General features: G+C 42.6%; 1 protein-coding gene across 2 annotated transcripts in view; it reads right to left on the bottom strand.

The window, feature by feature from the left end:
* Positions 1-24,535, bottom strand: part of LOC111967743 (glutamate receptor ionotropic, delta-1-like) — a 432,695-nt gene that overhangs the window by 106,955 nt on the left and 301,205 nt on the right. For both annotated transcript variants that reach the window (XM_070444887.1, XM_023993063.1), the window contains exon 5: positions 3,700-3,753. In XM_070444887.1, the coding sequence (XP_070300988.1) occupies positions 3,700-3,753 (54 nt within the window). The remainder of the gene's footprint in view (positions 1-3,699; positions 3,754-24,535) is intronic.

Raw genomic sequence — 24,535 nt, 5'->3', positions numbered from 1 at the left:
TGCGGACTCCGCCGCAAACTGACACAGAAGGGAGGTCCGGGTGGGCTTCCTATGGCGGCGGCTCGGGTGGGACCGTGGACCCCCCCCACCATAGTCACTACCCGCTTTGGTGGCGCTCGGGACCGGCGAGTCCGGACTGATACCATCCCAGAGGTGCCACTGGACTGAGGGGCAGCCCCGGTCCGGACTGAGGGGCAGCCGGATCGGGCGCAGCTCCGATGAGGGCAGCTCGGACTGAGGGGCAGCTCATGACTGGCAGACGGCTCTGGCGGATCATGATGGCAGACGGCTCTGCGGATCATGACTGGCAGACGGGCTCTGGCGGATCATGACTGGAGACGGCTCTGGCGGAGCCTGGGCTGAGACTGACGGCTCTGGCGGATCCTGGCTGGCTGGACTGACGGCTCTGGCGGATCCTGCGGCTGACTGACGGCTCTGGCGATCTGGCTGGCTTGACTAGGCTCTGGCGGATCCTGTCTGGCAGACGGCTCTGGCGGATCGCTGTCTGGCCTGACTGGCGGCTCTGGCGGATCCTGTTGACTGACTGACGGCGGTCTGCTGGCACGGCTCGGGATCCTGTCTGGCGGACGCTTGGCGATCCTGTTGCGGACGGCTCTGGCGGATCCTGTCTGGCGGACGGCTCTGGCGGATCTGCTGGCGGACGGCTCTGGCGATCTGTCTGGGGGGACGGCCTCTGGCGGATCCTGGTCTGTCTGCGACGGCTCTGGCTGATCCTGTCTGGCGGACGGCTCTGGCTGAACGTCTGGGGACGGCTCTGGCTGATCCTGTCTGGCGGACGGCTCTAGCGGCTCGGACAGACGGCAGCTCGGGAACAGACGGCAGTCTGGACAGAGCGGGCAGCTCTGAAGCTCGGGACAGACGGGCAGCTCTTGACCGTCGGACAGACGGGCAGCTCTGACGGCTCGGGACAGACGGGCAGCTCTGACGGCTCGGACAGCGGCAGTCTGACGGCTCGGACAGACGGCAGCTCTGGCGGCTCGGGACAGACGGCCAGTGCAGGCGGCACTGGGCAGACGGGCAGACGGCAGACTCAGACTTTAGCTGCCTCCAGCTCTTCACGAGGGGGGCGATATTCTCCCGGTTGTGCCCAAGGTCCCTTACCCTCCAGTATCTCCTCCCAAGTCCAAGAATCCTGTGTATATAGCTCCTGCTGCTGCTTGACACGCTGCTTGGTCCTTTTTTGGTGGGTAATTCTGTCACGACCGTTATATGACGAATGCGTGGACCAAGGCGCAGCGTGAAAGAAAGCCATCTTCTTTTTAATGAAGAAAAACAAACGTGACGCTAAAACGAACTAAGTGCACACATGCAACATAGAACATAGACAATTACCCACAATCACCTAAAGCCTATGGCTGCCTTAAATATGGCTCCCAATCAGAGACAACAATAAACAGCTGTCTCTGATTGAGAACCAAACCAGGCAACCATAGACTTTCCTAAACCTCTCTACTGAACACAACCCCATACACTATACAAAACCCCCTAAACAATACACACACCCTAAACTAGACAAAACACACAAACATCCCATGTCACACCCTGACCTAACTAAACTAATAAAGAAAATCAATATAACAGAGGCCAGGGTGTGACAGGTGTATGTTAACTTCCGACTTCAACTGTATATACAGGACATTACCCTCTTCTTTTTACGACTCCTTATTACTTATCGTTWAAAAAAATATATTGATATTGTGTCTGTTTTTATGAATGTTTATGGCATTGTTGAGGAGAGCTTGCAATTTAAAAAAATTGTTGTGTTCCTAACTTTTTTTTTTGGGAAAGGGGATTGGAATATATTTTTTTACTTGTGACTTATATTGTACACAGCGGTCTAAGGCACAGCATGTCAGTCAGTGCAAGGGGCGTCCCGTTCTTACAGTGCAATTGTATATATTTTTACAATTTAATCAAACTTATTTCATTTTTTTTTTTATTGTACTTATGTCTTGGGAATACTTTTTTTTATCATGTTTTATTTAATTAGAGATGTTATGTTTTATCATTTGACTTTTGAACACTTCTATTTTTTGGGGGGGGGGTCTGTGACAATAAAGGAAGGCGAGAGGAGGGGGCTGTAACAATGGTGAGGTGTGAGCATAAGGATAACAAAATTGTCACGTTCTGACCTTAGTTCTTTTGTTATGTCTTTGTTTTAGTATGGTCAGGGCGTGAGTTGGGTGGGTTGTCTATGTTCGTTTTTCTATGTTGTGTTTTGCATTTGGCCTGGTATGGTTCTCAATCAGAGGCAGGTGTCGTTAGTTGTCTCTGATTGAGAATCATACTTAGGTAGCCTTTTTCCACCTGTGTTTCGTGGGTGATTATTTTCTGTTCTGTGTTTTGTATTTTCACCGTTCAGGACTGTTTCGTTTTGTTGTTTTTGTTTGAGTATTCGTTTTCATTAAAAGAGATAATGAATACTTACCACGCCGCGCCTTGGTCCTCCTCTCTTTCTCCCAACGACGAACGTTACAGAAATGGCATGTCTCAGGCTGAACACRTTGGCAGTCAGGATCTCTAGTTTCCACCTTAGTGTTGTTAACACTCCATGGTTAAGTTAACCTAAGTTCTTCCGACTGGCATGGAAGTCGCGAGAGTCTTCAGAGATGTAAGGATAATTAGGAGTCTGAAACTAGRGTATTTTGGTGCAGTGTATTAGTAAGGGCAGACCGAGGAAGTTGTTATATATTTTGTCTTTATATCTATTATTTAGAGACCCATTTGGGTTAGTGATCATTTATAGAGTAGCTCTTTATTTTCTCTCAGCATGCATTATGTCATCATTCTGAATGTCTAAAGAATCCATATGTTCTAATGAAATATGAACACAGAAATACTAGATTAGATTTGCATTGTTCTGGTCTTGGTCTTGACTCGGTCTCGGTCTTGACTCGGCATCGGCCCCCTCGCTCCCCTCAGCCAATACTGAAAAACAAGTGTGGCATCCTAGTGGTCCAGAGACCCAGACTATGTCTATGGCAAAGACCTAGGCTGCGTCATAAAAATGGCATCCTATTCCCATTGGGCTCTGGTAAAATGTAGGGTACTATATCGGGGAAATACTGCTATTTGGGACGCACACCTAGACTCTGTATGGTGGCATATTTAAATAAATGGTTCGCGGTACCAAAACTGTTCAAACAGATCTTTCTGGAATTTTAATTCTTAATTTGCAACTGGCAGAGTGGCAACACCGGCAAATTAAGCAAGGGATGACAGTTTTGAATTTATAATTCATAAAATGAGAATTGTTTTTCCAGAACTGCAAATGCTTAAGTGGATGTGGGAGAATCAGACATATTGAAATGTAAACAGCCAAAGAGGAAAYGCTCATTTGCCTTAATTAACCACTTGGCAATGCTTGTAATGCGTCGTATCAAACAATGAACACTCCTTTTTGTTAGAGCTMAGTGTGCAGTGACTGAACATTACAAGACACACACATTGCAAGGTGCTGCTGAACTTCAGTCACTGTGGGTGACTACTGAGCTGAAAGACGTCTAAAGGATGTTCCCTTAATCATCAACTCACTGTTTTTGTTGTTGTGGGTATATAGAGGGAGGGCAAAGATAGTAGTTAGGAGGAGAAAGAGAGAGAGAGGGAAAAGAAGCAAAGAGGGGGCCAGGCAGCRATAGAGAAAGCAGCATTAACATAAATACTCTTGTCTTTGCCTACCTCATTGACAAACACCCAGTGACTGTCCTTGGAAGCCAGGTTGGTCTCAACAGCCTGCAAAGAAAGAGAGAGAGGRAGAGAGAAAGAAAGAGGTTACCATACTGCAAGCGAGCAGCTAAGACCGTGGAGGGAACAGGCAGATTGAGGGCAGAAGACTTGGATGTATTGCCATTGTTTCTATCCAACAGAACCCATGTAAAATCSTCTACAGTCTTGTCATTATCCAATTATACAAGGAACAAACATAACACYCATGTGGCTTGGCAAACCATGGTGGACAGACAGCATTTGGGTCCATGCAAGGCTCACAGCTAAAGACCCTCCAAAAACCCATMCACTGGACTGGAGCTCAAATCTGTCAAGAACTGAGCTCAGAATGTTTACGGAGAAATTACTTGACTGTGAAAATAGTGTTGTTAAAATGTCCTTTGTTGTTCTCCCGTTTGTTGTTCTCCTGGTGGTACTGCCTTTCCCACAGTCCATTGTGTTGGCAGCCCGTTCCAGCAGAAAAGTGTACCTTCCAAACGACAAGCCTTTTGTACACCTTAGAACTGCAGCCTAGGTAGTGCCAAAATGTTTTATTAGGTAACATCCTAGCCTTTTGAAATACTATAATTGCTCCTACATTTTACATCGCATTGCTTGCTTGGTCCTATATGTCAGGTTACCGTGGAACACAATCTGAATGAGACATCTCTCACACCCACCAGCGGAGGATCCAGAGGTATGGAGGTGGGGGGGTTATGACACCTCCAGCCCATTGTAAATCTTAAGGCAGCAGATAAAATCCCTTTGTCCTCTGTGTGGAGGAATGGAATGTATGATGAGGCTACGGAGAACCTACCTCAGAACAGTAAATTGCAATAAATGGACTTTGGGACAATATGTTTTGTCAGCCAAAATGGTGGTAATGACAATAGATGGAATATGAAAATGAATGTCGTTTTTGTTATGTGATTAAAAGTTAGTGTTAAATGACGACGCTATAACGAAAACATTGTAACTTGAAGAATTTTCCTAATATGTACCTGATGTTTGCATACTGTACGTTGTGTGGAAAATTTCCAGATCAAAGAGAATGTTTTTGTAAAGATGAAATGTGAAGTTAGTTGTCTAAATTGGATCAGAGTAAAATCCAGACCAAGCCTCGTAACTAGTTACGCCCAGAGAACTTGCCATAACTTGCCACACTTGACCCAAGGGTATAAAACATGTGAGTTAAGAATTTACATTCAGACTAGGTGACCACGTTCTGCAGCCAAGGTCCTAGTTAGTCGCAACCCCAAAACGCAACACGAGGTTGAAGAAGACAAAGGAACCGCTTAACAATCTATGCTACGGATGAGTAGCTGTGTCTAAGAGGGTGAATTCAAGCAGGACCACCCGGTTACCACTCTGCAAGGAATCGTGTCTACACTGCTTTCATTCCAAGGAATCGTATGTCTACAATGCTTTCATCCCTGAGTTCGGTCAGCTACACGGCTACAAGTTCTAATCAATAGCCTAGACTGTGTGTTTGTGTATGTGTACCTTATATTATCATTTTAGCTTGTTAGTAAATAAATAATMAACTAAATTGGTGTGGTRCGGACTCATTTAGTGGGACTCGTGTTTGTGCAGATTCTCGGATTATGCGACGTTCAGGATGAGACTGTAGAGGAAATTAATGAATTAGCGACTGTTGTAAATCGATACTCTGATATTCTTTGAGTTMATTTGGGAAATGGAAACTCAATAAAAACAAACTTTCCCATGGTGCCCCAGGTTACTGCGTTAATGATTACCTGATTCATTTAATCATGTAATTATAAACAGTTAATCATTCGATGAAGAGCAGTTGTCACATTAATCAATACAACGTCACGAYATATGCCATATGTGGTAATCACAACAGAGACTTTCTTGTAGTACAATAAAAATTGTTATTTAAAATGCCATTTGCAGAAAGAAAGGCCTGCACATGGTTTAACCCTTACCCTCCCATACTGTATTCATGCTCACATATAAAACATTCTGGTTGTACAGTGTCCATATTAGAAAAAGCTTTACATTTTGCGTCATAGAGAACAAAGTAGATACATGTGCAGCATCTGCCAGCTGAGGGGCCCTATACAAAAGCTATGGATCACTCTGTGTGATCCTCCTGTCCTCAGGTTGGTTAGGCCTGCCAGATGTTCTCAAATGGCTCCTCATTTGCCTCCCTTACCATAAGATGGCTGTTACATATGTAAACACTTCCGTGGGTTCATGTTGACCATAAATATGTCGTGTTCTCTCATAGAATGTCACGATGTAGGCCACACTGCATGAATAATTCTGTTGACTGYTCTAATATGGCTAGTTTGTTATAATCACATGGAGGTGGGATATGGCTAGTAGTCAATTAGTTAACATGGGTTTGTAATGCAATTATTAATCAATCATTGGTTGTACTGTCAAATGAGGCAACTTTGATTCATATCATATGTGTTAAACCACAACATTGAACCAGACAGAGCTCAGTGGTTCCAGATCTCATACAGTAGAYCTCATTGAGATACCCAAGTCCTTGCTAATCAAATCTCCATCATCGTTCGACCTTCAAGCATTTGATTACCTGCTCAGGTACCTGTCTAAACAGTATCGGATCTCATTCTCAATGGATCCAATTACTTACACACAAGACAGACCTCCATATAGGTCTATTATAGTGAATCAGTAGGTTTTATTCACAGTGTGACATTTCAGAGGAAAGCAAAAGGTGGAAAGCATGATGTACATATATCAGGGACAACTGAGAGCATGTCACAGCCTCTAGATGTCCCCTGAACAGCCCAACCAGGTCCTGCCAMCATCTATTTAGTCCTATAAGTCATCACAAACTTTCCTCACCCTATAGCCTATAGTCTAGCTGCATATAATCGCACATGTCCCCAAAAGCAGATTATATTTACGTGTGGCCCGTCCCCTCTGTCCATTGTGTGATTTTGTTTGAGATGGTTTGCAGGGACGTGAGGTGGTTTGCGGGTACATGAGGAGTAATCTTTGAGGCTGCACTGTCCATCAGAGGTRCTGCTGATGACTCTAGGACTGCTTGGTCAGTTTGGTCCCTGACTGTGCCACTGGGTCATAACATTGACGGGAGAAGAGAATGGACACTACTGCGTTGTTGGGGATTATGGTGAGTGAAGTTAACATGAATGTGGAATCAAAAATTGGTGTGCAGTTAAATTCATTTGCAAGGAAATCACTGTGAAAATGCTCATGTCATTCAAATGCGGAGCAAAATGGATATCTAGAAAGACCAATAACCAGAAGGTACAACACCTCATGAAGAGGCGTTCCAGTCAAAACCTTCCCCTCTCTGTCCAATCCAGGCCTGTGTCCCAAATGACACCCTCTCAACTATATAGTGCAGTATGTAGGGAAAAGKGTGCCATTTGGAATTTCCAGTATGGGGTTTTTGATCGTGGCACTGGGCAAAGTGGGTGTTGGCATGGCTGGTCACCACTTAGGCAGATAGCAGCTGATGGGTGGTGATGTTGAGTGTGGTTCAGAAGGCCTCCAGGGAGGTTGGCAGAGTGGATTGGACCTGGTTGATCTGGCCGCATACAACGAGGCAGGGACTGAAGGGAGACCGCTGAGGGGGTACCTGGGTGGAGGCACTGGGGAGAAACCGCTATTAACACAGTGAGAAGGGTCTGATCTAGAATTCCATGGAGATGATGTGTGTTATTCTATGGGTCAGGCCAGGCTACTCTGTTCGGTTCAACCAGTCATTTCTCTACACAAATGAAACATGCATAGATAAATGATTTAAAGCAATATTGTGCACTTAACTTCGCTGCTATCTGCACCATGAGGAAATGACACAATCAATATAATCAATTCGGTAATAAAACAAAGAAACATGTTGAACACATTCTAAAATCCACTTTTTGTTCACATCCTATTTGTCTCTTTTTTCAAGCTAAAGAAATCAATACATGCAAGGTTTTCTGGCCTCAAACTAAAACACACAAGTCTACCTAAGTGAGAATATATATATTTTTCATAATGGTATCATTATTAGGTCAGTGGGGCTATCAAGACAGCATGCAATGCAGCATGTTCCTTATGCAAACAGTATGTGCGTGGGCGGTGGCAGTTGAAAGCTGGGGGGGAAATCCCATCAGGGAATATGCATCTCTAGAAATCTGTGAAAGTATGTTTGAACTCTGCTTCCAATCAATGTGTCTTGACTACTGCCTCACCAGGAATATAGAACAGCCTTCCTCCATTTCACAAAGAGACACATYCTGATTTGTATATAAATGACAAAAAGTAATTAAGACACTGCTTTGAGGAGGATGTATTTCAGGGAGAATCTGGTTGCTTAACATATAGGCTACACGTGAAGAATTCACACCAATTTACTGAAAAACTAGCATTCTTTGATGTTTCAAATGTCGGATCTTAATTTGATCCCTTTTGTTGCAGGAGGAAAATAATTCAGGAGCAGGAGGATTGAAAAATCTGAATAAATATTTAGAATCGCCACAGGGGGCAGCTGGAAGCGCTGTTTGTATACAATGCACACCGTACCTACATTGTACCTAATGTAGGCTACGTGCAGGCTACAGCGTGTCTCGAGTGAATTCTTATGTGGATTATGTTAAATTGACATACAGTACTGTGAAAARGTTTTAGGCAGGTGTGAAAAAATGCTGGAAAGTAAGAATGCTTTCAAAAATAGACATGTTAATAGACTATATTTATCAATTAACTAAATGCAAAGTGAGTGAACAGAAGAACAATCTAAATCAAATCCATATTTGGTGTGACCACCTTTCGGCTTCAAAACAGCATCAATTCTTGTAGGTACACTTGCACAAAATCCCACAAAGAGATCAGGTGTATGATTTAACAATTATATCAAACAGGTGCTAATGATCATCAATTCAATATGTAGGTTGAAACACAATCATTAACTGAAACAGAAACAGCTGTGTAGGAGGAATAAAACTGGGTGAGGAACAGCCAAACACAGCTAACAAGGTGAGGTTGCTGAAGACAGTTTCCTGTCAAAAGTCATGAACCATGGCGAGACTAAGCACAGCAACAAGACACGAGGTAGTTATACTGCATCAGTAAGGTTTTTCAAGGCAGACAGGGGTTTCCAGATGTGCTGTTTTGAAAGAAATGGGCAACGTTGAGGACCGTAGACGCAGTGGTCGGCCAAGGAAACTTACTGCAGCAGATGAAAGACACATCATGCTTACTTCCCTTCGCAATCGGAAGATGTCCAGCAGTGCCACCTGCTCAGAATTGGCAGAAAACAGTGGGACCCAGGTACACCCATCTCCTGCCTGGAGAAGTCTCGTCAGAAGTGGCCTTCATGGAAGACTTGCGGCCAAAAAGCCATACCTCCGACGTGGAAACAAGGCCAAGCCACTCAAYTATGTACGAAAACACAGGATGCAGAAAAATGGCAGCAGGTGCTCTRGACTGATGAGCCAAAATGTGAAATATTTAGCTGTAGCAGAAGGCAGTTTGCAGTCCGAAGGGCTGGAGAGCAGTACACACATGAGTGTCTGCAGGCAACAGTGAAGCATGGCGGAGGTTCCTTGCAAGTATGGGGCTGCATTTCTGCAAATGGAGTTGGGGATTTGGTCAGAATGAATGGTCTCCTCAATGCTGAGAAGTACAGGCAGATACTATTCATCATGCAATACCATCAGGGAGGCATCTGATTGGCCCCAAATGTATTCTGCAGCTTGACAACAACCCAAAACATACAGAGAAGGTCATTAAGAAATATCTTCAGTGTAAAGAAGAAGGAGTCCTGGAAGTGATGGTATGGCCCCCACAGAGCCCTGATCTCAACATCACCGAGTCTGTCTGGGATTACATGAAGAGAGAGAAGCACCTTAGGCTGCCTGAATCCACAGAATAACTGTGGTTAGTTCTCCAAGATGTTTGGGCCAACCTTTCTGCCGAGTTCCTTCAAAAACTGTGTGCAAGTGTACCTAGAAGAACTGATACTATTTTGAAGTCAAAGGGTGGTCACACCAAATATTGATTTGATGTAGATTTTTCTTCTGTTCACTCACTTTGAATTTTGTTAATTGATAAATATAGTCTATTAACATGTCTATTTTTGAAAGCATTTTTACTTTACACCATCTTTTCACACCTGCCTAAAACGTTTGCACAGTACTGTATTTGTAGGGGTAGAAATAATTATTTTGGTTGCCTCAATGGAGTGCGTTCTTGCGGTTAAAGCCACTGAACCCAAAACACATATGCCAGAGTCAGCCCACTGCCCTTTGACCCATGGATGAACGTCTATTKTCTACATATTAATTATCTGTGGTTACAGGGTTAAAACAGAAACAACTCAAAGGTTAACCGTTTAGGCATTCATTCGGAGTGGTTAAGGCTATGGATTGGGGAAGGCTTAAAACAAAATTATTAAAACAATGCGCCTATGTATCATCAGTATTCATAGTATTCTTAGTGCTTGCAAGAGCATTGTGATCTGCCGTAACGCAGTGGTCTAAGCAGCGCGCTCCGGCTCCAAGCCTCATGAGTGCTAGGCGATATCGTGACCAGCCTGAGCCACAAGTTAATTACATTCATTTAAATGTTTTCAATCAGTAAAAATTAGTAGTCTGATAATGTACACATCAAAGAAAAGTGTCTCGGCTCAACAAAATCGTCTTTGGATAGCCTGAAATTAATAAACATCTTGACAGCTTTACGAAATGAAAAAATAAAGCCACACGATACAAGCTTTCAGTCCACACCAAAGACGATAACTACACTGAATAAAAATATAAGCGCACCATGCAACAATGTCAAACATTTTACTGAGGTACATTACATATAAGGAAATCAGTCAATTTGAATAAATTCATTAGGCCGTAATCTACGGATTTCACATGACTGGGAATACAAATATGCATCTGTTGGTCACAAATAACTTTAAAAAAGGTAGGGGAGTGGATCAKAAAACYAGTCAGTATCTGGTTTGGCCACCATTTGCCACATGCAGCGAGACACATCTCCTTCACATAGAGCTGATCAGGCTGTTGATTGTGGCCTGTGCAATTTTGTCCCACTCCTCTTCAATGGCTGTGAGTAGTTGTTGGATATTGGCGGGAACTGGAACACGCTGTCATACAAGTCAATCGAGAGCATCCCAAACATGCTCAATGGGTGACATGTCTGGGCAATTTTCAGCTTCCAGGAATTGTGTACAGATCCTTGCGACATGGGGCCGTGCAAGATTATGCTGAAWCATGAGCTGATGGCAGAGGATGAATGGCACGACAACGGCCAACCGGACCTCGTCACAGTATTTCTAGGCATTCAAATTGCCATCGATGAAACGCAATTGTGTTTGTTGTCTGTAGCTTATGCCTACCGCCCACCATGGGGTACTCTGTTGACAACATTGACATCAGCAAACCGCTCGTCCACACAACGCCATACACGCTGTCTGCCGTCTGCCCGGTACAGATGAAACAGAGATTCATCGGTGAAAAGCACACTTCTCCAGCGTGCCARTGGCCATTGAAGGTGAGAATTTTGTGCAGAAATTATTCGATTGAGCAAACCCACMGTTTCATCAGCTATCTGGGTGGCTGGTCTCAGACCATCCCGCAAGTGAAGAAGCCAGATGTGGAGGTTGGCTTGCGTGGTTACATGTGGTCTGCGGTTGTGAAGCCGGTTGGACGTACTGCCAAATTTTCGAAAACGATGTTGGAGGTGGCTTATAGTGGACAAATTAACATTTAATTATCTGGCAACAGCTCTGGTGGACATTCCTGCAGTCAGCATGCCCATTGCATGCTCACTCAAAACTTGAGACATCTGTGGGATTGTATCGTGTGACAAAACTGCACATTTTAGTGTGGCCTTTCATTGTCCCCAGCACAAGGTGCACCTGTATAATGATCATGCTGTTTAATCGGCTTCTTGATATGCCACACCTGTCAGGTGGATGGATTATCTTGGCAAAGGAGAAATGCTCACTAACAGGGATGTAAACAAATGTGTACACAATTTGAGAGAAATAAGCTTTTTGTGCATATGGAACATTTCTGGGATCTTTAATTTCAGCCAACACTTTACATGTTGCATTTATATTCAGTGTAATACACCACACTAACACCTCAGATGCAAATCGGTATTGGACTGAGAGAGGCATAAGTCGTCGGACACCCCAGACAGAGCATGAAACATGGGACCAAAACTTTACATGTTGCATTTAAAAAATATATATTCATAGCCTAACTATAAAATGTTGTTGAGCATCCACACTGGAGGACAGTTTATAGGTCTACAGTAGGCCTACATCTGTCAATCAATTGATGGCCCAAATCAGCTCATCAACTCAGCCAGGGAAACACAAACAGTAGGCTAGCCTATTTTTGGCTTTCATACCTTTTATTATGTGACTATATACATAGCCTACAGAATTTAGACTATTGGAATATAATCAAATAACAAGGGGCCTATTGCAACCATCGATGTCACTAGATTATTGCCAGCTGACGTCTCGTTAAACCATCAGAATGCACTAAATTCCCCCACACAGCTGATCTCAATTGCAACAACTTTTGAAGAAAAAAATGACGTCGGTGTTATCTTAATGTTAAGTCTTGCTTGCATCCAAAGTCTTTCAAGACATGTTTGACCTCTGGTTTGGTATTTACAAATCGGAACAACATAGTACTTTTTGAACAGACTAGGGGCGATTTATCTATTTGACAAGCATTCCGTAGAATATTAAAAAAGTACTTTCTAGAATTYTGTCCTTAGTATACGCTTGACACTTGTATGTCTATCTATCTTGTGTTATTAAGCTATATAAAACAACGGTTGTTTATGTGTATTGCTGCATTTCAGATACATTTTTGTACATTTGAATGTTGCAGTAATAGGACTTAGCGTATGAGCCTAGCGTATGAGCGAGCGAGTGTGACAATTATTTCGATAGCGAGCCCTGATCCCAATGACTCGACCTCCGACCCATGACGAGAAAGAGAACTGCTCATTTTCAGGGACTCACGAGGCTCATTTGAATTTCCTGATGCGCCAAGAGTGATAAAGTTAAGATCTGATATCTGTATATGATTGAGCTATCCATGTTGCTGTTTAATTAACATGTGCCATAGCATGCTTCCTATTAAAGTCGAAGAAAAAATAAATACATCTCCACCCATGCACAGCTTTCCATATATTTCCTAATTAAGCATGCATATGCAAACCACACAACTCCCTTAGAAAGGAAACCAAAGAAAGGAAGGACGAAGATGTGTTTTGCATCAAGATTAATTAACGCATGAGTTTAGGTCATTAGGTGTGCAATATTGAACATTTGTTCTAAACTCAGTTCCTTACATGTGATCGATTGGTGTTTGAATCCTGGTCTCCTGCGCGCCACACAACTGTGTTAGCCCACTGAACAAAAGCTTAGGCTCTGGCTCGGGAGCAAATAAGTCTTCAGAAGGCTATTACATCATCATGTCATTGTATGCAGATCCAGAGAGAGTGGCACTGAGAAAACCAAAACAATAGCATCACTCCTTCTCTTGTCACATGCAATTTTCTCACTCGGAGGTTTACAGTTTTTGCTCAGAGGTGGTTTAAAAATATCATAAACAAAACCCACTAATAGCATAATGAACTCAGAAGAATTGAGGCATAGAGAAATACCACATTTCAGACCAACCCGATTCCAAATGGATTTTGCTTGCTGCGTCCTTGCCGAAAGCTGACGAGTGCCCTGCGAAACCCTCAGCGGGACCTTGTAATATATATTGTGTAACTATGGCAACAGTCTTCACAGCTGCATCCAAGCTGTATTTTGCACGTTTTAATGATGTTTCTTTGTGGTTTTTATTGGAATAATTTCCACCAAAATCTAAGTAAACTACACGGTAAATGGACAGAATAGAAAATGAGGGACGTTTCAGGTGCAGACATTAAGGGACTGTTTCCCAGAAACAGATTAAGCCTAGTCCTGTATTAAAAAACTGTCTCAATGGAGAATCTATATTGACAATGCTTTTTAGTMCTGTTTAGTGTCTGGGAAACTGGCCCGAACTGTATGCCGAGTTTGGTTTCCTGTTCTGCATTAGAATGAGCCACTACTCTTTAAGCCACACGTTCATAAAGGAGCTGCACATTACCCTCAAACGTTCAAGTGAACATCTTTTAAATAGTGTATCTATATTTCACATTTGTGGACATTTGACATGTCCAATGTCTGACAATATGATGATTTGATTGTTCCATTGTCTGTACATTTCCTCGTCCTGTTTGCTCAGATACATTGAATTTACACACATACACATACACACAGCTGATATTAGTCTCTCATTGGAGCAACATGTCCATCTGCCACAACAGCAAGTTGATGAATAGCCATCCTAAGAATACGATAGGGAGACAAGAGCTGCCGGTTCTATCTGTGCATAACCATGGTGCAATACAGAGTGCATGAAATGGCTTGTAAATAACTACATACTAGAACCCTTTCTACTTCTATTTTGTTAAGTGGCACAAAAGAAAAGGCAAAAAATGCAACAAAAACCACTTGACATGTTGAACACAACTAGTGGAGAAGCCAATCATGGCATCTGGGATATGAGACCGGAACAAGAGTCATAGTTCTGAAGCCCCCTGCAGCCAGCCAGTGCTGATAACTCAAAGCTTGGCAGACTACGGTGCAGTGATATGTCACTCATTTCCCTTTTCCACTATCAATATGGATGGGCATCGAGGAGGACAGTGATTGCAGTATCTGGAAAAAATAGTGGTCCCGTTCTTGTTCTTGATGACAAGGGCTTTTGAGCAGTGACTTCAATCTCGCCATCTACCACGAGAGGGAAACTGAAGGGTTGTCAAACGGCGAGGAATTGATGATTTCATCTCTTGATTTCCCTACTCTCCGCCAGCTCATCTTTAGTTGACACGTTTCTCTGTTCATGAAGATAACTCAACACGATCTGTGGGCTATATTCTCAACTGTCAGGCATAAATAATGATTTTGACCTTCAGTTCAAATGTCGAGGCAACGGTAAGAAAGCACATAGAGAGTTGATATGCAGATTAGTAAGTTCTTCTGTTTGCAGGTCATCATATGTGGGTTGAATGGTTCAAGTCAATAAAGCCCACAGTATTTAAGAAGCCAACATATACACTGAATGTACAAAACCTTAGGAACACATGCTCTTTCCATGACATAGACTGACCAGGTGAATCCAGGTGAAATCTATGATCCCTTATTGATGTCACTTGTTAAATCSACTTCAGTCAGTGGAGATGAAGGGGAGGAGAACGGTTAAAGAAGGATTTTTAAACATCAGGACAACTGAGACATTGATTGTGTATGTGTGCCAGTCAGAGGGTGAATGGGCAAGACAAAAGATTGGTGTGCCTTTGAATGGGATGTGGTTGTAGGTGCCAGTAGAACTGGCTTGAGTATGTCAAGAACTGCAATGCTGCGGGGTTTTTCACGCTCAACAGTTTCCCGTGTGTATCAACAATGGTCCACCACCCAAAGGACATTCAGCCAACTTAGCACAACTGTGGGAAGCATTGTTGTCAGTATGGGCCAGAATCCCTGTGGAATGCTTTCGACACCTTGTAGAGTACACGCCCCGATGAATTGAGGCTGTTCTGAGGGCAAAAGGGGGTGCAACTCAATATTAGGAAGGTGTTCCTAATGTTTTGTACACTAAGTGTACGTATTTTAACATGGTCAACTAAAATCAGGGAATGTGTCTCTGTACCGTGAAAGCAACAGGTAGACTCCACTGATAGGTAGGCCAGATGCGTCCATTTCTCAGAATAAGACATGAGCGTGCAATGTGCACAGGCAGTATAGTTTTTGCAACACAAACTTTCGCAAAAACACTGGCCTGTCAGGTTTGATCGAAACAGACCTTGACTTTATTCTGTACATTGAGAGAGTATGCATGTAAAGCTCATAAATGTGTGTGTTAAAGCAGTCTTCTAGAACAAGGATGGGCAACTTCTATGGGGGTGAGGCCTCAAAAATCTGAACTCATCGTGAGGGGCCGCAGTTGCTCCCGGGTCTGCATGCCAACATCCGTTCGATCTTTCTCTCGCTTACACGTAAACCATACACAGACAAGCATGTTTGCGCTGCACATGCATGCACATGCATGCACATGCACAAAAGCACAAAGAGTCGACATATCATACAGTGTGTGCTTAATTGCGCCTGCGTTGCAGCAATTATATCGGATCCTTCAAACGCCAATGTCTTAAGATGGAAGTTCTGTCCACTGTCGTGAGAGAAGTTCTGTCGACGCTGTCAACTTCACTAAGTTGATTTAGCCTGTGTGTTATTTCAATGTGAGTGGAATGTACATGTATTGAAATGTAAAGTAGATTATTAATTGGGCACATAGCGTCTGCCTACTTTTTTTGAGTGATGCTGAACTTACAATCACATACAGTATACTTGAAACAACTATATTCCACCCACTCAATCTGTCTCCCGTGAGTCGCACATCAAAGACATGCAGAGATATTTCAATTTTAAATTAATATGCAGTCCAAATGACTGCCTCTGCGCTCTAGTGTTAACAAGCCTTATGAACAGAATCCTAATTTGTCATATACATWAAAAAAAGAGCATTGGGTCATGTAAATAGTTATCTACCAATATCTACCTGGACTATCTGCATTGACCCAACTCTTTTGACTCGTCACATACACTGCTGCTACTGTTTATCTATCCTGTGTATATAGCCAAGTTATTGTTACTCATTGTGTTTTTTTCTCTCGCTGCATTGTTGGGAAGGGCCCGTGAGTAAACACACGAAGAATGTGACAAATAACATTTGATTGGATTTAAAGATGAGTTCACTGTCCATTTCAGATTGAGCAGTGACTGCATCCCCGTAAGAACCTACACCCACACAATTTCCTCTTGACTCAAGCGTCATCTCAAAAGTCAGAAGGGGAGACGGCATGCTTCTCTCTCTCCGCCTAAACAAGTCATGACAGCAAAGTCAAATAAACACCTACTGATCTCCCGTCCTTTCTTAAGTCACATACAAAAACGTAAAATGTCTGTTCCTTTCCTTCGTTTTTTTGTTGTTGACACATTTCTCTTTCTATTTGTTCTCTTTTTTCCTTCATTAATCCTACACCTACACTTAAAATAGATTTGCTCTTATGCTGTCGTTACAAATAGCTCGGTGCTCAATCTAACCATGCCCAATGCTAAGTTTAGAACTAGAAAAGGAGAGGAATGGTGGAAAACATGAAGGACGGACATATACAACACCCATTCTGCCAGTCACATTCTGTTAAAGGTCCTCAAAGCACACACATCCTTGTGTCGCTCCTCTTTTGAGTTCGCTGCAGCTAGCGACTGGAAAGAGCTGCAAAAAACACTTAAACTGGACAGTTTTAGCTTCATCTCTACATTCAAAGACTCAATCATGGACCCTCTTACTGACACTTATAGCTGCTTCGCGTGATGTATTGTTGTCTTTACCTTTTTGACCTTTGTGCTGTTGTCTGTGTCCAAAAAATGTCTGTACCATGTTTGTGCCACTACCATGTTGTGTTGCTGCCATGTTGGGTTGCTACCGTGTTGTTGTCATGTGTTGCTGCCATGCTATGTTGTTGCCTAAGGTCTCTCTTTATGTAGTGTAGTGGTGTCTCTCTTGTCGGGATGTGTGTTTTGTCCTACATTTTTAATCCCAGCCCCCGTCCCCACAGGAGGCCTTTTGCCTCTTGGTAGGCAGTCATTGTAAATAATAATTTGTTTTTAATTGACTTGCCTAGCTAAATATAATACAAATAAAATGAAAAACATATTCAATGCAGTCACCATCACAGGTTAAAATTCGTTTGAGATTGTATAAATTGCATCTTCCTAGGCCTTAGCAAGCCTCCATCCACACAGTATAATCTCAATGTATTTTTCACCTCTATCTTTCAGCCTGTTTTTTCCAATTACCAAGGTGGATGTTTTTATATGTTTCCTAAAAGAACGTTTTTCCCCCTTGTGGGTGTATTGATGGCAGTTGAAACCTGGACATGGGTTTTAAGACTCATATTTCTAGAGCACGATGTCTTGTCAGGAATATTTTAAAGCAGTTAGGAGCATTTTAAAGCATCTCTGTTGTATGTTAGTGTGTTAGTCTATATATGCACGTGTATGTGTGTGCGTGCATTTCGTATCTCCTATACTTGGAACAAACCCGCAAACAGGCTCTTCAAAGGTTTGACATTATCCTAATGCAGGAGAGATATGCTCTGCACTTAAACCGATTTGCAGAGGAGAAGATAGAATTTGGAGCAAGAGAAATTGAACAGATGGAACAACACAGTAGTTTTGTCTCTAGTCTGCACCTAATAAACCTGGATAAAACTCATTGGATACAGTGGAAAAAAACAAAAAATGAATATTTTAGAGATAAATATGGTCATCACTGCCTGTGGATCAAAGAAGACAATACACATAATAAAATAAAATAAAGGTTATACAACAGATAAACAACTATTACAATGCTACTAGGCTGATAACAAGGCTGTACATTAAACACCATTGTCACCACTAATACAATCTTGGTGCGGCAGGGCTGCTGAATGGCTAGACTTTAATGAAAGGGTTGGACTGAGAGGATGACAAACATGACAAAGCATCTAATGGGGCTTTGAAATAGATCATGACTCCTTCATTGTCTGACTGTTGAAAATGAGGCCTTTTTGTACTGATTATAGACTCTGGGCATTTTGTCCATGGTGAATCACAGAGTGGGGAACAGATTTGAGCTATAATCTATTTAAGATAATGTGTTATAGAGAAGATAATTCCATTGAAACAAACAACATCATACTTTGACCCGGCTAATATTTAATAGGTAAGATTGCAAACCTATGGTAATAACATTGGCCACAGTCCAATTTATTACTATAATTATCCATACCCTACTACATTACTGCAGCCCAATCTTTCTGTGCTGTAAAGCCTACTAGTGGACTGCAGTCTATTTGTTTTTCCTCTACTGAATCCAGCCTGTATCTGCTGCCTGTTTGCCTGCTCACCACATGGCCCAGGCATCCAGACTGACAGCTATTGCATGATGCCTTCATAATTCTGTGGCTGCCTGTGTTTCCAGTGGGACATCACAGCTGCGGCACACTGTCGCTCCCAGAGAGAGAGAGAGAGCACCTCATCTCCGCTGAGGGAGAGAAAACTTCCCAGCAACCTCACAATAAGCACTCCCATTCTTATCCACCCCATCCCCCATCCACCATTCTCTCTTTCCCTCTCTTCCCCCCGTCCCCTCATCATGTCCCAAACAGTCCACAATGAGCCGGGTGACTATGACAGACTCCAGACTCGCTACTCAGAGTTCTGGTTGAGGGGATAAAGGGGACAACGTAAGAGCACAATATGACAGTAGTGACAGCTGCCTCAGACAATAAGGTGTCTATGCTATAGTCTTACACTTTCCTCCATCCTGTATGAGCCCAGCCAGCTGGTGAGGAGGCACAGCAGCTCTTGTTATAGAGTCTGTCTGTCTGCTCAGATTCTTATTTAGATATCAGATCTGGGCGTTTTGCGTCTGTGTGTGGCTGGGCTGAAAACTTCATCAAGCTTTGGATCGGCCAAGATAATGGCTTTGACTGGTGATTGGGGTTTCTTGTTGAAATCTTTTAAGCATTTCTCTGAATGTGTTGATGTGTTATTTGTTTATTTCGGGTGCGTAAAGGGATAGTTCACGCCAACGTACTAAATTATTTGGAGGCAGTGGCCAGGTAAACAAAACCAAAGCATTGATTGATGTCTTAACTGTCCATAGATTGCTTACAGAGTAAGGAAACCAATAAGTCATTTTTTTTATTTGGGTGAACTATCACTTTAAAACTGTTTTGGAAGCCTATGTTGACTGTCGTAGACGAAATGTAACTAAACCAGAGAAGGCTGGTGGGAGGAGCTATAGGAGGATGGGCTCATTGTAATGCCTGGAATGGAATTTATGGAACCCGAATTAAACATGTGGTTTCCATATGTTTGATGGATTTAGAAACCATTCCAATTATTCCAATCCTTCCATTACAATGAGCACGTCCTCCTTTAGCTTCTCCTCTGAACCAAACTGGATATCAATTTAAGAAAGGATTCTCATTGTGGGGAAGGAATGATACAGTATTAAACTCTTCCCAGGCTTGACTGAATGAAGTCTTACTGTAGTTTTTTGCTCCGCCACAGATGTTGACGATGAGGTGCCACTCAGACTGTAGATCATAATGAAATGGCCAATTTCCAAGGTAAAGACCTTGTTTTCATCATCATATTCTTCCTAGAAGTTTTGGACATGGGTGAGTTTATGAGCTATAGCAAATATCTATTTAGAATCATGGATAGGCCGGTTAAATGCATTCTGGGTGATTGAATGGCGTCAACAAGAGTGTTGAAATGGCAAATGTAATAAACACCTGGGTTAAGACTGCAGAAGAGAGAGGCTAGCATTGGCCTCAATTATAGCTCAATCTAGTGAAGGCTTAACTGAATGAACAACAGAGACTGAATGCAAATATGAAACCGTATTGAAATAGATTTGGGGGATGGCCCGTCTCCAGGGGATGACCCCCACAGCCAGATTGCCAGGATGGCAGGTAGCGCTTTGAAGGGCAGCTGCCATCAGAAACTAGCACTTGACTACATTATGCAGATAGGAGAGTCTTGTAGAGGATAGAGGAGGCAGAGAGAGGAATAGAAGGGAGCGATGGATGGGGAGAGGATCCGCAGGATGAAACGTTGCCGTTTGGCTTCCAATCCCTTCAGAAAGAGGGATGAAAAACACCGTCCTTTTAATGTCCTGCTGCTTTAAATCCGATATGTACAGTTAACTGCCAAAATTAAGCAAACGCATGAGAAAATGGGAGATGCCAAGTATATTGATAGTAGGTGCTTCCACACAGGTGTGTTCCTGAGTTAATACTTAGGGTCATGTATAAAAATGGCCAGTTGCACAATATTTCTGCTACCATGGCTAAGACAGAAAAATATCAGAATTGGACTGGCTGTGTAAACGCAGCCAAAGGAGCATAGGGGCTTTAAAGTGTGTGTGTGTTATGGGAGATGCTGGAGCGGTGCCTGAGATCGCTTTTTCCACCACCATCAACAAAACACCAAATCTCGGGGAAGAATGTTGGCCAGTGTCAACCGAGCTGGTATTTATCAATGTGTTAACAAATAGAGTTCCAGACACTTGTAGAATATACGCCAATCTATGGTTGCCATGGCCCAACGCCCAATTAAGACACTTTATGAGTTTCCTTTATTTTGGTAGATACATGTAGAGTGGGGTCCGGAATTACTGATACCTTTGATAAAGACGAGGAAAAATTACTGTGTAAAATAAATAATTCAAATACTGAACTATATTGTATGCTCCAAAAAAGTCTGGAGACAAATGGTCAATTAACCATTAACATTTCAGCCAAATGCCTGGTTACCTTTGCCAGGAGGCGGAACCTTGATCGCAAGTGGATCTTCCAGCAAGACAAAATACCCAAGAACACATCAAAATCCACACAGAAATTGTTATTTTAACAATTAGCCCCTTTTTTAAAAATKTCGCCTAAAATGACATACCCAAATGTCACGACTTCCGCCGAAGTCGGTCCCTCTCCTAGTTCGSGCAGCGTTTGGCGGTCGACGTCACTGGTCTCTAGCCATCGCCGCTCCACCTTTCATTTTCCATTTCTTTTGTCTTGTATTCCCGCACACCTGGTTCACATTCCCTCATCAGACCTAATGTATATTACCCTCTGTTTCCCCCATGTCTGTGTGTGGAATTGTTCTTTGTGTAGGGTGTTACGCTACAGGCTGGCTTGCGCTAGGTTTGTTTCAAACCTAGGTTTGTTTGTTTTGTTTAATCCGGTTCATGTTATCGTGGGTGTGCTTGGTGCTGCCTCGCCTGTGCCTTTGGGCCAGGGTGTATATTAAAGGTCTCCTGTTATCACCCATCTCTGCAATCCTGCGCCTGACTTCCCGGCAACCAGTCACTCACCCCGTTACACCAAATCTATCTGCCTGTAGCTCAGGACCTGAAGCAACGATATGCATATTCTCGATAGCATTCAAAACGAAACACTTTGAAGTTTGTTGAAATGTGAAATTAATGTAGGAGAATATAACACATTAGATATGGTAAAAGATAATACAAAGAGAAAACCATGTGTTTTTTTGTGTATTTTGTTGTACCATCATCTTTGAAATGCAAGAGAAAGGCCATAATGTATTATTCCAACCCAGGCACAATTTAGATTTTGGCCACTAGATGTCAGCAGTGCATGTGCAAAGTTTTAGACTGATCCAATGAACCATTGCATTTCTGTTGAAAATGTTGTATCAAGACTGCCCAAATGTGCCTAATTGGTTTATTAATACATTTTCAAGTTCATAACTGTGCACTCTCCTCAAACAATAACATGGTATTCTTTCACTGTAATAGCTACTGTAAATTGTACAGTGTATTTAGATTAACAAAAATGTAACCTTTCTGCAAATATCAGATATGTCTATGTCCTGGGATTTTTTGTTACTTACAACCTCATGATAATCGCATTAGCCTACGTTAGCTCTACCGATCCTGTAGAGGTTAAGCACCATGCTCCTACCAACTGAGTCGTTGGACATGTCAGACACATGATTTGTCTTAGGAAACAGTATGTAAGTGACAGTATGCAAATAGATATGTAGGCTGCTACAGTACCTGCCTAGCACTGTGCACAGCTGTCCACCGCCCCCTATGAGTTAAAGAATCAAACCATAACATTGAACAAACTCATTCAGTAATAAAAAAAAACTCCAGGTGTCGCCCAACTTCCTYATTATCCACAGTGTATTTATACCTGTGTTCTCTGTTTGTCTGTTGCCAGTTCGTTTTGTTTCGTCAAGCCTACCAGCATTTTTCCTGTGCTCCTATCATTCTCTAGTTCCTGTTTTCTACTTTTCCTGGTTTTGACCATTCTGCCTGTCCTGACCCTGAGCCTGCCTGCTGTTCTGTACCTTTCGGACTCTGCTCTGGATTACTGACCTCTGCCTGCCTTTGACCTGTCGTTTGCCTGCCCCCCTGTTTTAGTAATAAACTTTTGTTACTTTGAAACTATCGCCATCTGGGTCTTCTCCTAAGCCTTGACAATTGGGTACATGACACTCATTTCAAATCAATAAGTCATACAATTCCAGACTCATTCAAAATTCAGAGCGTCATTCCCTTTTATTCTGGGAAATATCCAAGTCTGTGTACATAGTGTTTACTTTAATTGTCATGCTCAGACAGACAGACATGTCAGATACATTTGCCCAGTAGTGTCCCAAGAGATGCAGTTAGACTATGGTAAATGATGTGTCTATTTCCTAAGGCAATTCATTCATACACACAAGACAGGGAAGGCAGGGAATTAAAATCAAGTGGTTTATGTTTGTGTGTGCGTGAGCATGCGCATGTGTGTGTGTGTGTGTGCGTGAGCCACTTGACCCTTTACGAGCCTCTCTGAGGCAGGACGCTATAATACGCATGACTGGGAATGAGACTCAATTTCGCACCATCTTCCTTTCCACAGCATGGGATGTGAGGGGAATATAAACATCCACCTGCCACTGTAATTAGGATATAAAAATTTTACTCTCCTTTATTTCTCGGTGATAATCAATCACATTTATAAATACCAGCTCAGTTGAGACTGGGCCACCCATCATCACATTACTGTGAATATGAACCCAGTGAGCATAGTGCCTAAACCTGCCACTGTTCCACACACACCTCCATTACAGGGCCTGAGAGGCTGATTACCACCTTACACACACTACGGGAGAGAGAATGGCCCATTGATTTTTACTACTGTGATCCCAAAACAGGGAACACATGGTGCCATATTAGGGGAGAGTGGGATCAGTTGAGACAAAGGGTTAGTTGAGCTACCCCCTTTTCTAGGAAACCATATACAGAAGTAATCATGTGACTAGGGCTGTTGCGGTGACYGTATTACCACCACAACGGCAGTCATGAGTCATGACCGCAGTCAAATTCCAAGTGACTATTGAGTTACGATAATCTCCTTTAATGCACTCTGGACACGCGTTGGTAGTACCCAACTCGCTAACCACCGTCATATCGCTAATGGCCTGGTACTCAGGGCTCTATTGTCCCTCTAACCACTCTGACATCAATGCAAATAAAAATGTTGACCTCACTGTGATGATCAATTGGAATTAAGGAGTTCAACAACAGGTTGAAACTGAGTGGAAAACATGGTCGTTGTGGATGTTGTTTCAAAGCCAAACACAGTGAAATCGACAGCACTTTCTATGGTGATGATTACTTCAAACCATTTAAGATGTTGCATGTAGGAAACCCATACACATATTAGAGCTTATGCATACGTATAGGCCTATATATGAGCCCAAGCCCCCCCAAAAAATGAATTAAAATAATGATTGTGCCGTTATACAATACATGGCCTAATAGCCTACTGCATATTACGCACAGCAGAAAAAYATACAAAAATAAACAGATGTAAGTTGTCTTTTGTACATAACTGGTCTAGCCTATGCTCTAAAATAAATACAAAATTACCGTGTGTACTGTATTATTACAGTATGCATACTGAATAGACCGGTTACCTTACCCTACGCTCCAAACTTTCTATCCATGAGTCTGGGAGAGAACATATAGGCCTAGGCGATGCTGTTGGTTCACTGATTGTGCAGGGCAGCTTATTTACAGAGTTAGCCTACAATTATAGTGAATTTGTATTTGATTTTGAATAGCCTAGTAATAGGTCATTTTTTTATAGT

This window comes from Salvelinus sp. IW2-2015, linkage group LG8 (assembly GCF_002910315.2).
Source record: "Salvelinus sp. IW2-2015 linkage group LG8, ASM291031v2, whole genome shotgun sequence".
NCBI classification, from domain to species: Eukaryota; Metazoa; Chordata; class Actinopteri; order Salmoniformes; family Salmonidae; genus Salvelinus; species Salvelinus sp. IW2-2015.
The sequence above is the reverse complement of the archived record's forward strand: the minus strand, read 5'-3'. Positions and strand labels throughout refer to the sequence as shown.